At 44.4% G+C, this 16,149-nt stretch overlaps 2 protein-coding genes across 7 annotated transcripts in view; one reads left to right on the top strand and one right to left on the bottom strand.

Annotated features, from left to right (window-relative positions):
* The window catches only part of GARNL3 (GTPase activating Rap/RanGAP domain like 3), a 258,342-nt gene extending 246,033 nt beyond the window's left edge, over window positions 1-12,309 (top strand). For all 6 annotated transcript variants that reach the window (XM_068249011.1, XM_068249007.1, XM_068249009.1 and 3 more), the window contains 2 exons: window positions 2,988-3,111; window positions 10,665-12,309. In XM_068249011.1, the coding sequence (XP_068105112.1) occupies window positions 2,988-3,111; window positions 10,665-10,827 (287 nt within the window). In that variant the 3' untranslated portion in view covers window positions 10,828-12,309. The remainder of the gene's footprint in view (window positions 1-2,987; window positions 3,112-10,664) is intronic.
* Window positions 1-16,149, bottom strand: part of SLC2A8 (solute carrier family 2 member 8) — a 124,657-nt gene that overhangs the window by 19,379 nt on the left and 89,129 nt on the right. The window lies entirely within an intron of this gene.

Here is a 16,149-nt window from a genome sequence, read left to right as displayed (position 1 = left end):
CCATACTGCATGCGTAGGGGCGTGCCTAAGTGCAGAACGGACGTGCTCGTGCATGAAGAGGTGCGAGGTCCTAATCAAAAAGAGGGTCCTAGGAAGCATTGGTGGTCTCCACTCTCCAGGAGGACATGGGAAGTATCTATTCTTGTTTTCTGGCACCTCAGGTTCTCATGAAAGCATTTATTTCTGGAAACCCCACATCCCTATAGAGCTAATAGCCAGCAACAATAGAAAGCTTTTCAGAAGTCTCTGATCACAGCCTGTGTGAAAGTAATGCCTTGTGTATCAGAGCCCTGCTTCATGAGTCAAAGGCAGGCCAGGGATGTACCATGTCGACAGGTGCCACTTCCCTGTCATTATTCACAGAGGAATGATTAAGGCTTTGCTCACATCTAAAATCGCAATCAGTGACGGCTGCATTTTGCAGCGAGATTTCCCCCCCCCCTTCCGGCGCTTCACTGCCCACTACCATTTTGTGTTGAGCGCTTTTGCAGAGCGATTTGTTTTTTCACTTCCTGACGCAAGTCAGGAACTGAACTCTTTGACCCGGAGAAGAATAAATACAATGTATTTATTCTTAACAGCGCAAACGCGATCACTGGATAAAGCGATTTGTGAGCGTTTTGCGCATTTCCTATACCTTCCATTGTAGCAAAATCGCCCCAAAAATGGTACATGCAGCGCTTTGCTGAACGGAAAGCGGATGCAATGCGCTGATATGAACTGTCCCATAAGAATTCATTGCACTAGCGATTTCAGGGCGTTTTTTAAAAATTGCTAGCGCTAAAAAAAACGCAAATAGCCCTAGGTGTGAACGAGCCCTTCAGCCTTGTTCTCATTGCGTTCTACTCGCGTGTCCGTTCGCATTGGCCGCTTTTTGACTTTATTTGTATTTATTCTTAAAAACGCGAATGCAATTGCTGCACAAAGCGATTTTGTGAACGTTTTGCGTGTTTCCTATACCTATATATATATATATATATATATATATATATATATATATATATCCTATACCTTCCATTGAGGCGGAATTGCCTAGAAAAAAAAAATCGCCCATGCACCGCTTTTCTGAGCGGATCAGAAACGAATCTCTCAGTTGTGAAGTTTCTCATAGAGAATCATTACACAAGCGCATTCAGGGCGATTTTGAAAATCGCCAGCGCTTAAAAAAGAAGTCAAAAACACCCCAAGTGTGAATGAGCCCTGACTGTTTGTTTCTGCCCTGCCCCCCCCCCACCCCCCCCCCCCCCCCCCCCCCCCCCGTTTTCTCACAGATCATATGAGAACAGGTGAGAGATTTTTCAAACACAGAGAAAGGACCTATAAGAAGTTTCTTGGGCAAGTCTCCCTAACACTGCTACTGCCTACTGAGTGCGCTCTAGTGGCTGCCTCGCAAGCGCTTTGAGTCCGACAGGAGAAAAGCGCTGTACAAATACTGCCATTATTATTATAGAGAAGGACCCTTACTTTATTCCTGTTTTTGGTTGCTTACACCCACCATTCAGAATATGTTTGATTTGCATGAGAGCATTTGCCTGTGACTGCGCAAAGGGTTAATTGATTTTGCTTCACCCCCTTTGGCACATCCATTATACCTTATATTTAAAGAAAACCTGAGACAGGCAAAATAAAAAAATTATACATACATGGGGCTTCCTTCAACCCCCTTCAGGCTACTCGGCCCCTCGATGTCTTGCTGGATCCTTCCGCAATTCGGCCCCGTACTTCCACTAGTCGGCAGGTACTGTGGGCGTACGTGGCCCCGCCGTGGGTGTTCTCTGCCCCTGCAGTAGTACTGCACAGTCGTAGAGCGCTCCCGGCTGTGGGAGCGCGACGGGGTTGTGCTAGGGATGATCAATGAGATGCAAATTTTTCCAAAATTATGCACATTTTTATGCAAATATATGCAGCTTGCAAAAAGGACTAATTAATTTAAACCTGGGTTTAAATTGATTGGTCCATTTTCAAACTGCATACATTTGCATACAAATCCCCAGCAGGGGATTTTCCTTTTAAGCAATACCTTATTTCCTTTTAAGTAATACCGGTTGCCTGGCAGCCCTGCTGATTCTGTGTCTCTAATGCTTTTAGCCATAGACCCTGAGCAAGCATGCAGCAGATCAGGTACTCCGATTCAGGTTTTACTGGATTAGCCATATGCTTGTTCCAGGGTTTTGACTCAGACATTACGTATGCCAAGACTTACAGGCAACTAGTATACCAGGAAATAAATATGGCAGCCTCCATATAACTCTCACCTCGGGTTCCATAGTGGAATGAAACCCAGAATTTCTTCTTTGCTCAAAAAGATTATTTACAGCATATTATATACTAGCACCATTTTTTTGTTTTACTAGAACAGCATTTAACTAGTTAAACACAGGATTTACAAGCTCAGTGCAGAGAAACGTGGACGCATCCCAACTGGAGATAATGTTATCTTGTGTTTACTTAATTGTATCAAGTAAGGAATGTGACACATTCTCTGACTGTGCAGAAGCTCCTGAACACAGACAGACAATCAGAAAGCATTTCTGCCTTCAATACGAGATGAATAAAAGCAGTTATGAATAAAATGCAAAGTCAGCTCTCAGAGCAAAAACTGTACTTTGGGAACTTGTAATTTCTAAATGAATAATACTTATGCACAAATTCAAATATGATAACCGTATAGCATATAAAAAGTAGGAAAACATGTTTATATTGAATATTATGTCAGGGTTTTATACCGCTTTAAGTGTCCTCACTTGGGGCATTGAGCCTGGATTCTGTGTTTTTTCTTAATAAACAGGAGTGATGTTTTAGACTCAGTTGTTGAAATTGGATATTATTACCTAGTTTTTGGAAGTGTCAACAACCAAATCCCGCTGAAGGCCATATTTATGCAAAAATATCGAGCATTAAAAATTGTGCACAGATTTCTGAGTTGGCATTACCGGGAGCAAGTTCAGAAATGTTGACCACGTTCTTCTGGCGTTTCCCATCTTCAGGTCTCTCTGGTGAGGCAAAATCAGATACTTTTCAACGGCAGAAGAAGCTCACCAAGAAAGTGGAAGAGGAGGAGGCGGAGGCGGAGGCTAAAGAGGAAGCTGTGAGATCTTCCAGCAGTGAAAGGTAAGGCAAACAACCCTACTCATGATTACAAGGGATTAGCATTGGTGCATTCGGCATATTCAAATTTGGAACCTTTTTGTTGAATGAATCATAAGTTCAGAGAAAGTCTTTTAATCGTCTGAAAGCTGACAAGTGTGTACACACCTTCAATGGCTGTACACAACTGGCTGTGAGTGGCCCAACCAGAGCCCAGACTTAAATCCAATTGAAAATCTCTGGAGAGATCTTAAAATGTCTGTGCACCATCGCTTCCCATCCAACCTGATGGAGCCTGAGAGGTGCTGCAAAGAGGAATGGGCGAATCTGGCCAAGGATAGGTGTGCCAAGCTTGTGGCATCATATACAAATACACTTGAGGCTCTAATTATAGCCAGAGGTGCATCAACAAAGTATTGAGCAAAGGCTGTGAATACTTATGTACATGTGATTATTATTTTTTTTATTATTATTATTTAAAATTTAAAACATTTGCCAAAACTTTAAGTAAACTTTTTTTGGCTCGTCATTATGGGGTGTTGCGTTTAGAATTCTGAGAAAAACATGAATCTGATTTTCATTAAAGGGACTCCGAGCATCTCTCATGGGCATGCCTTTAAGACAGACGACTTCCAACAAAGTCGTGCTATGACCGCTCTCTGGAGGAGCCTCTTGCAATGGCTATGCGTGTCACTTCCTCTTCCTGCTTCATTCAGTGATGCACTTCTCTAACAGAGAAGACAGGGGTGACCCGGAAGTTATAACATAGCCAAGATGGCAGCTGCGATTTTTAAATTGAACAAAAACTATTTAGTGTAGAACGGTGATTTAGGCATCAAATGAAAGAGGAGAGCTTTCACTTACCTGGGGCTTCTACCAGCCCCATGCAGCCATCCTGTGCCCGCGTAGTCACTCACTGCTGCTCCAGTCCCCCACCGCCAGCTAGTTTCGTTTTTGCCGACCTTGGGGTCGGCAGGCCGCATTGCTTACATTTTTTTAGCATTCCCGCTAGTGCAGGAACATTAACACATAAATTTTTTAGCGTTAGTGATGCAATGCCAACAAATGTTCGCGTTACACCGCTAACACTAACAAATGTATGTGTTAATGTTCCTGCACCAGCGAGAATGCTAAAAAATGTACCCAGGTAAGTGAAACTCATTTTTTTTGCCTGATAATTCCTTTAAGCTAGAGAAAGGTATGCATCGTTTAAGGCAGGGCTGCCCAATAGGTCGATCGCGATCTACCGGTAGATCGCGACCGCCTCCTTGGTAGATCGCGGCCTCTTGGCCGCGTCTCGTTAATGTTTGTTGCAGCCAGCAGCTCGTGTTTAGCTGCTGGCCGCTGGCCAATAAGGATGCATGCAGGCGAGGAGAGAGGGAGGAGAGAGGCGGCGCGTCCGCTGCGTCATGGCTGGGGGCGGCGGCGGGCAGCCTGTGTAATGTGCGTGTGTAACGTGCCCGGCGCCGCCCCCAGCCATGACGTAGCGGCCGCGCCGCCTCTCTCTTCGCCGCCGCTTCTCTCCTACATCCCATTGGCCTGCCAGAGTCTCTCCTCGCCGCCTCTTCTCCTCTGCCTGCAGGTACATATACCTGGCTAACCTACACTGGGGGGCCCTATACCTGGCTAACCTACACTGGGGGGCCCTATACCTGGCTAACCTACACTGGGGGGCCCTATACCTGGCTAACCTACACTGGGGGGCCCTATACCTGGCTAACCTACACTGGGGGGCCCTATACCTGGCTAACCTACACTGGGGGGCCCCTATACCTGGCTAACCTACACTGGGGGCCCCTATACCTGGCAAACCTACACTGAGGGCCCCTATACCTGGCAAACCTACACTGAGGGCCCCTATACCTGGCAAACCTACACTGAGGGCCCCTATACCTGGCAAACCTACACTGAGGGCCCATATACCTGGCAAACCTACACTGAGGGCCCATATACCTGGCTAACCTACACTGAGGGCCCATATACCTGGCTAACCTACACTGAGGGCACGCAACCTATGCTGCAGGCACATATACCTGGCTAACCTACGCGGGGGGGGGGGGGGGGGGGGCGTGCTTAGCATTTGAGACGTTGGTAGATCTCCTGGCCTCGGCAAATTTAAAAGTAGCTCGCGAGCCGAAAAAGTGTGGGCACCCCTGGTTTAAGGGAACCAGAGAGGAAGGACAGCAAAAAATAGGAAAGGCTACTATACATACCTGGGGCTTCCTCCAGCCCCAAAAGCCTGGATCGCTCCCACGCCGCCGCCCTACGCTTCCTCTATTGCCGGTACCGGGTCCCGTCACTTCTGGCGGACGCGACCAATTTTCCGCATCACAAGGGGCTCCCTCCATATCCGTACGCATGCGCCTGCGTAGTATGGAGGCACATGCGTAAGGCTATGGCGGGAGCCCCTGTGATGCGGAAAATTGGCCGCGTCCGCCGGTAGTGACGCACTGCGCTTGCCTCGACTGGCCGGGAGTACAGGACCCGGTACCGGCGGACAGAGGAAGCGGAGGACGGCGGCATGGGAGCAATCCAGGCTTATGGGGCTGGAGGAAGCCCCAGGTATGTATAAAATTTTTCTCTTGAACGTCTCGGGTTCTCTTTAAGTACTTTGCAGTACTGCTCGGAGTCTCTCTTATTTGTGTGCAAGCTGGAAGTACGAGTGTCTCATTGTCCATCTCTAGTCACCATCATAGACTGAGCCCCCTTGTGGTCAGATTATCATACCATAAGGGCAGGTGGTTTTTCACTATGCAATTACTGGGACACCAGTCTATTATATATCGTTTATGTATGAGAATTCTTAAAGCAAACCTGAAGTGATGTAAATAAAAAAACTTACGAGATAATGAATTGTATGTGTAGTTCAGCTATGAAATAGTAGCAAAGAAAAGAGTATCATATTGTTTTCCAGTACAGGAAGAGTTAAATAAAAATAATTAAAAAAAAGCTTCAGTTGTCTATGCAAAAGAACTTCTCAGAGCTAATCCACCCACTGGGTGGAAGACGGTCCTGTTTTCTGAAGCACTTAAAGGATACGTCCGAGCTAAAAAAAAAACAAACAAACAAAATCTACTTACCTAGAGTTTCCTCCCCTTTAGCTCTGATGTATCCTTTAACCATTTCAGCCCGTGGGTATTTTTCACCTTATGAATCAGAGCAATTTTCACCTCCCATTCATTCCCAATAACTTTATCACTAATTATCACAATGAACTGATCTATATCTTATTTTTTCCGCCACCAATTAGGATTTCTTTAAGCGGTACATTTTGCTAAGAATTATTTTTTTCTAAATGCATTTTCACAGGAATATTAGGAAAAAGATGGAAAAAAATCATTTCTCAGTTTTCTGCCAAGTTTTTGGCCACTATAGCTTTAAAATAATACATGTTACCATAATTAAAACCTATGTATTTTATTTGCCCATTTGTCCCACTTATTATACCATTTCAATTATGTCCCTATCACAATGTATGGCGCCAATATTTTATTTGGAAATAAAGGTGCATTTTTTTCAGTTTTGCGTCCATCACTATTTACAAGCTTATAATTTAAAAAAATATTCGTAATATACCCTCTACACATGCATATTAAAAAAGTTCAGCCCCTTAGGTAACTATTTGTTTTTTGTTTGTTTTGTTTTTTCCATTAAAAATGTTGTTTGGGTAATTTTTGGTGTGGGAGGTAAACACTTAATTTTAAATGTAATAATGTGGGTTTATTTTATTAAAACACATATTTAGATGTAGGACGGGAAACTTTTTTTTGCTCAGAAAGACTGCGGCTTCTGATGAGAAGCCATCGGTCTTTCTACCGGGGACTTAGATCAATGAATGGGAACTATATTCCCATTCATTGATCTCCGGGCTAACGGGGGTCGGCACGGGGGCGCGCATGATCGCGCAGCAGCACAGCAGCAGTCGCCAGGACATGACAATCACGTCCAGGTGGCTTAAATGGTTAAACAGCCAAGAAACAGTGAGAGACAGCTTGAGATAAGGTTTTACTGCAGAACGTTCAAAGGGTCATTATTTCTGGTTTGTTTTATAGCTTAACCACTTTACCCCCGCGCGTACTTATTTCTCCGTCCCTTTTTCCATCCTTTAACCCCCAGGGACAGAGAAATACGTACTTTCCGCGCTCCCGCCGCTGTCCGCGCTCCCGCTCGTAAACACGCCGCCCGCCGCTAGTAAACACGCCGCCGCCCGCTCGCACGGAGATCAATGAATGGGAAAATCCATTCCCATTCGTTGATCTCAGCCCCGCAATGATCCGCTGCCGCTCGGCTGAGCAGCGCGACCATTGTGGGGAAAAAAAAAAATTCTCAGCCTTTTTCTACTTCCTGCAAGCGTCCTTCCGGACGCTTGCAGGTCGCATAAACAAAATGTTACTGTGGCCATCTTGTGGCCAAATAGTAAAACTACATCCAAAGCATTTTTTACATAGAAATAAACTAGTTTAACACACAAAATTAACCCTTTACCTCCCACACTGCCCAATTTTTTTTTTCTTATAATTTAAAAAAAAAAATTACAATTAAAAAAAAAAAATACATACATAGTTACCTTAGGGACTGAACTTTTTAAATATTTATGTCAAGAGGGTACAACACTGTTACTTTATAAACTACGGGCTTGTAATTAGGGATGGACACAAAACTGAAAAAAATGCACCTTTATTTCCAATTAAAATATTGGCGCCAAACATTGTGATAGGGACATAATTTAAATGGTTTTATAACCTGGACAAAGGGGCAAATACATTTCATGGGTTTTAATTACAGTAGCATGCATTATTTAAAAACTATAAAGGCCAAAAACTAAAAAAAACAATTTTTTTCCCACGTTTTTTCCTATTTTCCCATTTAAACACATTTAGAATAAAATAATTCTTGGCATAATGTCCCACCTAAAGAAAGCCTAATTGGTGGCGAAAAAAACAAGATATAGTTCATTTCATTGCGATAAGTAATGATAAAGTTATAGACGAATGAATGGAAGGAGCACTGAAAGGTGAAAATTGCTCTGGTGGTCAGGGGGTAAAACCCCTCAGTTGGGAAGTGGTTAAAAGGCAGAGTTTGCTTTTAAATCTGCAAATGCAATGTTATTAAAAAAAAAAAGCTATATAACTGAAAATAAAATTATGAGACTCTTTTCTTTGCTAATGTTCTATCCCTTATCCGTACTAAACATACAGTTCATTATATCCTACGTTTTTTTTTCACATCAGGTTTACTTTATAGAGGCATACAGAAAAATGCAATAAATTATTCATGATACTCACATTTTACAGTAATTTTCCTGGATTCTGCATCAGAAACATTTCCTATCCTATACTATAAAACCTAACTGTCCCTGCGTACTCGGGTCTGTGCCTTTTTGCTACTGCGCATGTGCGCAGCACAGTCAGCCATTGGGACAGGAGGACGGGGCCAGGGAGCCAGGTGGGCATGTGCGCATGACAACGGACGGGGTGCGTGCGCTGGGCAGGGCGCATGCGCACTAACATGCAGCAGTGAGAGACAGACCTACAGCCTGTTTTTAAACAGGTCTTCTAGTATCCATATATTGCTGTATATTGGTATGTACAATCACCCTCCCAGTGATGCTTAGCCTAGGCTGTTTAGCTATGCAGAATTCTCCTCCCAGAACATTTGGGGAGAAAAGGTATTATTTGCACTGACTTTGTAATTCTCAGAAAAAAACAAACATTCTATATAGTTGCACCTGACAGGACTAAAGATGTCACCACATGATAGATTTCAGAATGTAAATCGGGAAAAGGAAATCATTTACAATGGGCAAATACTGACTAAATACTCTACAAATAAATATAGTAAAAAAAAAAAAAAAGAAGCAATTTTAGTAGGGTTATTTTCACTACAGGGTATCAAAAAGGGTAGGAGGCGCCCTTGTAGTATATTCTATATTCACTTTTTTTGTATAACTATGTAAGAGGGTTTGCCTGCCTTAAATCAGGAGACTTCACTTAATAAAGGAATAAAGTTGTTTTATTGACATAAGCACTTCAGACAACGCGTTTCGCGGCTCAAACCGCTTCCTCGGGTCAAATTAGTGTGCTGGGACAGTGTAACCAAAAGTTTTAGTGCCCAGACTTTTGGTTACACTGTCCCAGCACACTAATTTGACCAGAGGAAGCGGTTTGAGCCGTGAGTGCTTATGTCAATGAAACAACTTTATTCCTTTATTAAAGAGACTCTGAAACGAGAATAAATCTCACTTCAGAGCTCATAGTTAGCAGGGGCACCTGCTAAACCGCCGCAATAGCGCCGCTAAACGGGGCTCCCTTGACCCCCAAACCCCCCACTGCGACACTTGGTCGCAGACTTGGTCGCTCCTGGAGGCAGGGCTAACGGCTGCAGCCCTGCCTCCAGTCACGTCTATCAGCGGCGCATCGCCGCCTCTCCCCCGCCCCTCTCAGTGAAGGAAGACTGAGAGGGGCGGGGGAGAGGCAGAGATGCGCGCTGACAGACGTGCGTGGGGCAGGGCTGCGGCGGTTAGCCCTGCCCCAACCAGGAAGCGCTCCCCCGCATTACGGAGGAGATTTGGGGGGACAGAACCCTCGTTTAGCCGCGGGATAGCGGCGGTTTAGCAGGGGCACACGTGCCCCTGCTATCTATGAGTTCTGAAGCGAGATTTATTCTCGCTTCAGACTCTCTTTAAAGGATACCTGAACTGACATGTGACATGATGAGATAGACGTGTATGTACAGTGCCTAGCACACAGAAAACTAGGCTGTGTTCCTTTTTTTCTTTCTCTGCCTGAAAGAGTTAAATATCAGGTATGTAAATGGCTGACTCAGTCCTGACTTAGACAGGAAGTGACTACAGTATGACCCTCACTGATAAGAAATTCACCTTTTTTATCTCTTTCCTGCTCTCAGAAGCCATTTTATGCTAGGAAAGTGTTTTATAGTTGGAATTTCTTATCAGTGAGGGTCACACTGTAGTCACTTCCTGTCTGAGTCAGGACTGAGTCAGCCACTTACATACCTCATATGTAACTCTTTCAGCCAGAGAAAGAAAAAAAAGGAACACAGCCTAGTTATGTGTGTGCTAGGCACTGTACATACCCATGTCTATCTCATCATGTCACATGTCACCTCAGGTATCCTTTAAGTGAAGTCTCCTGATTTAAGGTCAGCAAACCCTCTTACATAGTTATACAAAAAAGTGAATATACTACAAGGGCGCCTCCTACCTTTTTCGATACCCTATTATACCACCCCCCACTCAGTGGGGATCTTCACGCCAGATTCGAAGTTTTTCCGAAGAAGCAGCGACCACCCATAAAAAAGACCGAGTGGGGACGGGCTTTCCCCACACGCTTAATTGAGTGGTTGCCTCTGCAGCAACCCCCACTTGTGAGTATTATTACTCTCATGCTTAAGCCATTTATCTGAAGATAATACACCATAAGGGTTCCCGGTGTCCCTGCGGTTTCTTTTTTCTCCTGTACCTGTTACAGCTTCCAGATTTTCACTACAGTTCCTCTTCGAATAAAGGAGGAACAATCACGATTGGTTGAATCACCATGTAACTCTTTTCTCACCAGGCTTAATTCCGGCTCCTTTGAAAGTAATTCGGAAAGTCAGCGTCACTGTTCCACGAGTTCCGACCCAGAATCCAACGTCAGCGTGGAGGAGAGCCCCTCGTTCAGCGGGAGTCCCTTCCACATGGCTGAGTCCTTCGATGAAGACTTTGTAGATTTGAAGTGAAGACAATCTTTGTCCTCCTGCACCTTATCTGCCCTCTTCCCTCACACTCGCCTAGGATTGTCATAACGTGGCTGTGTGCAATGGTGTTCGTAGGACGAGAAAATGCCGGAGAAGCTAACCGACCAATCCCATCACTCCACATCATGTTTACATGGTCGCCTTGGCCACAGAATACTTCCCGGGCGTCAGATTACACTCATGACCATCGCTGCCAGACAATCGGACTGAACCAACTCACCACCCATTGTAGCGTGCATATTGCAGCACACTATGGCTGTTCCTGCAAGGTCCAATGAGCGATGACTGGAGCAGGAAGCCTGACCCTCCCTACTTGCATTACCCATGCTGCAGACCAATCGTCATCTGACCATCGTCTCAACTAGAGGTGGTGAAAAAGATGCAAATAATTCCAGCCTGGGTGCTGGACCAATCAAAATTGGCAGGAAGTGTAATTTGATTGGCTGAAATCCAACCTGCATACAATCTGCATTAGATCTTCATGCAGACTGGAGTTATTTGCACCTCTTCGATCTTCTCTAGTCTCATCATCGACCAGTAATAGCCCTCTGTAGGTATCGTCCATGAGATGTTATTCATGTCAGGTTATTTGGAGCAATCAAGTGCAGTAGCTGACTGTTTTGATTGATGAAAAATGCAAACGGCATAAATTTAATCACTGTAGAAACAGCCATCTCATCATCACCAGAGAACACTCCTGTCATTCCCCGGCCACGCCTTCATCATCACCCAATGACAGTCCTATCATCACCTAGCAACAGTTCCACATTCTAAAGCAATACTTTGGTAAAAGGAAAAGTTAGATACTCACCTCGGTAGAGGAAAGCCTCTGGATTATCCATAGGCTTCCTACATCCTTCTCGAGACCAACACTGAATTCCGGAACCTTCTGGAAGTTTGCTGGTGCACTTCCATCTGTGAATGAGCATGACCACACTGCGGAGGACAGCTCACGCCTGCACAGTAATGCTGAGAAGCTCATGCCTGGTGGAAGAAGCTGAGGCAAAGCGGCACCAAGCAACTATGCAGGTGTGAGCCATCCTGCACCTGCGCTTCCATTACCAAGCCCTTGTCGAGACGTTTTGGGGGTCCTGTGCTAGAACAAAGAGCTGGAGGTTGACGGGGGACGCCTTTGGAATATCCAAGTTTTCCTCTGCTTTAGGTGAGTATCTTATCTAACTTTTCTGTTTTTAAAGTTACAGGTGTCCTTCAAGCCATTCCAACAAACTTCCAGTGATGTTCATACTATCATTCTGTAATATGATAGTCCCATCACTCTCACAATCCAGTAATACATTGCCAAGTTGTAGAGATACCCAATTAGATGCTGTCTTTTGCTTGGGTCCAAACTGTATGCAGTTCATAACTGGACCAATCAAAATCTACAGGAAGTAGATTTGATTGATCCAATTCCATACCATATGCAATTTGCAATAAATTTACGGAAAAACACTAGTGCCACTATCACCCGGTGAAACTTTCATAATCACTCAATATCATCTGTGGTGGATATTCCTATCACAACTCATCAACTGTTCATTATCACCTGAAAACCATCCAGTCATAACCTGAAAACCATCCAGTCATAACCTAACAATGGTTCAGTGTTCTCCCCAGGATTTTTTTTTCAGCCAGGTGGCATGGAAAAGTAGCCGGGTGGCATGAAAAAATAGCTGGGTGGGGCGAGATGAGAGAATGGAAGGACGGAGCTTTTCTGCTCAACTCTGCTTACAATAGAGGAAGAGGTGAGCCGAAGACAGCCGGGTGCTCACCAAAACTAGCCGGGTGGAGCACCCAGCTAAAAGAGCCTGGGGAGAACACTGTGGTTCTAACACTGCCCAACAATGCTTTCATCATCATCATCATCATCATCATCATCCAGCAATAACTTCATCACCACCCAATGACAATTCAGTCAGTACCCAATAACAGTTCCATGATTGCCCAACAATATTTCCCCTTCAAACACCCAACATCGCCTAGCAATAGTCCTGCCCTTACCGGTCAATACTTACATCATTGCTTGGGAATATATTTTACTCAGCAATAATCCTATCATTGCTTGACCATACTTGCATCTTTGCCTGGCTATACACTCATCAACACCTGGTCAAGGTTCCATAATCACCTAGAAATATCATTATTATGCCAGGATGATTTTCCCATTATCATGCAAGCCTTTTTTTTTTTTTTTTACCTTAACCCGGTAACAGTCCCATCATCACCTCACCATGTGATCATAAACAAATTGCAGTCCCGTCATCATCACCAGACCACAGTCTCATTGCAACTTATTAGCCCTCCTGTCATCACCCAACAGCAGTCCCATTATCTCCTGGTAACAACCCCACCTTCGCCCAGCAAAAGCCTGCCACAACAGATCAGTCATCTGACAAAAGGCACGGAGGAACCGACCCATCAGGAATGCTCCTGTCTCCGTCTGAAAACCATGCTTTCCTTGTCTAGTGACCATTCCTTCATGACCTAACAGCACACCCATCATCACTTGACCATGGTCCCATAATAGCCAGCCAATAGTCCCATCACTGTCCAACTACAGTCCCATCATCCATCCACAGTCCCATGATCACCTAACAGCACTCCTATCATCACCTTACCATAGTCCCATTATAGCCAGCCAATAGTCCCATCACCACCCAATTACAGTCCCAACATCACCTAACAACACTCCCATCATTACTTGACCACAGTCCCATTATGGCCAGCCAGTAGTCCCATCACTGTCCAACTAGAGTCCCATCATTCATCCACAGTCACATCATCACCTAACAGCACTCCCATCATCACCTGACCACAGTCCAGTCTTCATCCGGCAATGGATCAGCAATACACCCATTATCACCGAGCAATGTTTCTAACATTGGCCAGCAATACTCCTATTACCACCTAGCAATAGCTTCATTATTATCTGGCAACAGTTTAATTATCACCCAGCAATAACGTCATCATCCCCGATGATATTTAATTAAATATCACCTAGAAACATCCCATCATCTGTTCCCATCTTGCCAGGTGCCACTTCCATTACCACTCCACAATAGTTTTTGTTGTTGCTTGGCAAGACCTCATTATCACCTGACTATAGTACCATCGTCACCCAGCAATAGTCCTAATAGCATCTGGTAAGTATGGATAATCAATGAGCTTGCTAATTGTATGTAGCTTGGAACTGGGCCAATCCAATGTGCTTCCTCTCAATTTTGATTGGCCCAATTCCAAGCGGCAAATAAATTACATGCAGGCTAAAATTATTACCATCTTCTGACAGCATTAACATCCCCATCATCACCCAAAAAAAGTCCAGTCTTCACCTGGCAACAGTGCTGTCATCAGGTGGTAGTACTCCCATTATCATCCAACAACATTTCTTAGTACCCCTTCCATGATCACTTAGCCATTCCGTCATTACAACATACGAACCATCAATAACCATTTCATCATCCTCAACAGGAGGATCGTCTACCCACTGTAGGCCCACCATCAATTGGCAAAAATCCCCAAATCACTCAACCACAGTGCTGTAATCACAACAATCTCATCATCTCCGATAGACCCATCTACCCAATACAGGACAATCATCACCTTACAAAAGTCCCACCAGCACATAACCACAGTCCTGTAGTTGCAACAATTTAGTCATCTTCAATAGAATCACCACCTACTTACTGTAGGCTCATCATCACCTGACAAAACAACAGTCCACTGTTCACCTTGTAGCAGTCTTGTCACCCAACCATGGTCCTTTCATAACCCGCCAACGGTTCTCTCAATAACCAACACCACTCATTATAACCTGTTGAAATCTTAACTAAACCAGACGTCATGGAGGTATGAATAAAATCTTAACTAAACCAGACATAACCTGACAACTCTTCCCTCTTCTCATGACCACAGGCCAGACATCACCCAGCATAACTTCATTCAGCAAAATAACTACCTATATTCCCCTTATTTTGTTTACGTGCCCTCAAGGGCAGTTTCTCCCATGAAGCAGGGTGAATCACGTGTTTCAGGGCAGCGACAATTACAGTGTGCCAAGCCAGCACATGTACAATGTACACACACATCTTGCAAAGGTTGCCTGTTAGAAGCTTTGGTTACGAAACTGCTATGTATGTGTAAACATCCTGGGAAATAATTTTATTTTAAAACAGGGCTCTACATGGAGTTTGCATAAGTGTTGAAACTATGACGGTTTCTGACTTTCTGTACCTTTAAATCACTCTACCCGATCCCCCACACACACTGAGCAGGATTGATGAGGAACAGGCATACTTTCCCACTGAAAACAAATGATGGCCAGGTGTGGTAACTGCAGAAAAGAGAGAAATCGAGAGCCCAATATGGTGTAGTATGTCAGAGATACGAAGGGAAATGAATAAGTGAGATGGTTATATTCACAAACATGGGTTACCACACAGGCAACCACTGTATAGGCAGTTGAGGAGATTAGACCTGTCCTCACTCAGGGATAAGAAGTCGCTCTCTGTAGATCAGAAAAAATGGGGTAGGGTCACCCCTCCACCTGGGGTGGACTCAAGTATACTGGTAGGTGATCAGAGGCACCAGCAGAATAAAATTATTATAAAATTGTTAAAAATTACCGGGGGGGGGGGGGGGGGGGGGGAAGTGGTGGACTTCCCCTCAATAATTAGACACCAAGGTCTGTCATCAAATCAAACGAATACATTTATTCAATAGTACCCCAAAATCTGCAATTAGCAGATTTTGGGGTACTATTGAATAAATGTATTCCTTTGATTTGATGACAGACCTTGGTGTCTAATTATTGAGGTGTAGTCACTGCACTTTGGTGGGGGGATGATAAGCAGCATGTTGGGGTCTTTTTTTTTTTAATCTATAATGCCCACTGACACCAGTGATGATACGTGGGGCAAATTGCTGCATTTCATATGCGGGGTGATCGCTGTGTGCCATATGTAGGGTAATTATTGCATTTCCATTTCCAATGTGTGGGGGCAGAATGGGGGGGCAGGGGCACCCTCACAATGTTTCACAAAAGAATACACACTTTGCGCTAAATAGTCACATTCAAGGTGTTACCCCACACTAGTTCGCCCCTTTGTTATTGATGATAAATGTTCCACATTCAGAGGTTGGCGCCCACAGTGAAAAACAAACCCCCACCCTATCCGAAATGAAACTTTACCCCTTTAAGAGACCTATAGCTATATGCACAATGTCACTTATATAGCTATCGACCAGGCTGTTTTCAACCACTTCACAGATGCGAAAAATACGGTAATCCTGTTACTACTCCAC

The sequence above is a fragment of the Hyperolius riggenbachi genome, chromosome 8 (genome assembly GCF_040937935.1).
Source record: "Hyperolius riggenbachi isolate aHypRig1 chromosome 8, aHypRig1.pri, whole genome shotgun sequence".
Lineage (NCBI taxonomy): Eukaryota > Metazoa > Chordata > Amphibia > Anura > Hyperoliidae > Hyperolius > Hyperolius riggenbachi.
This window is presented reverse-complemented; position numbering and strand designations above follow the sequence as displayed.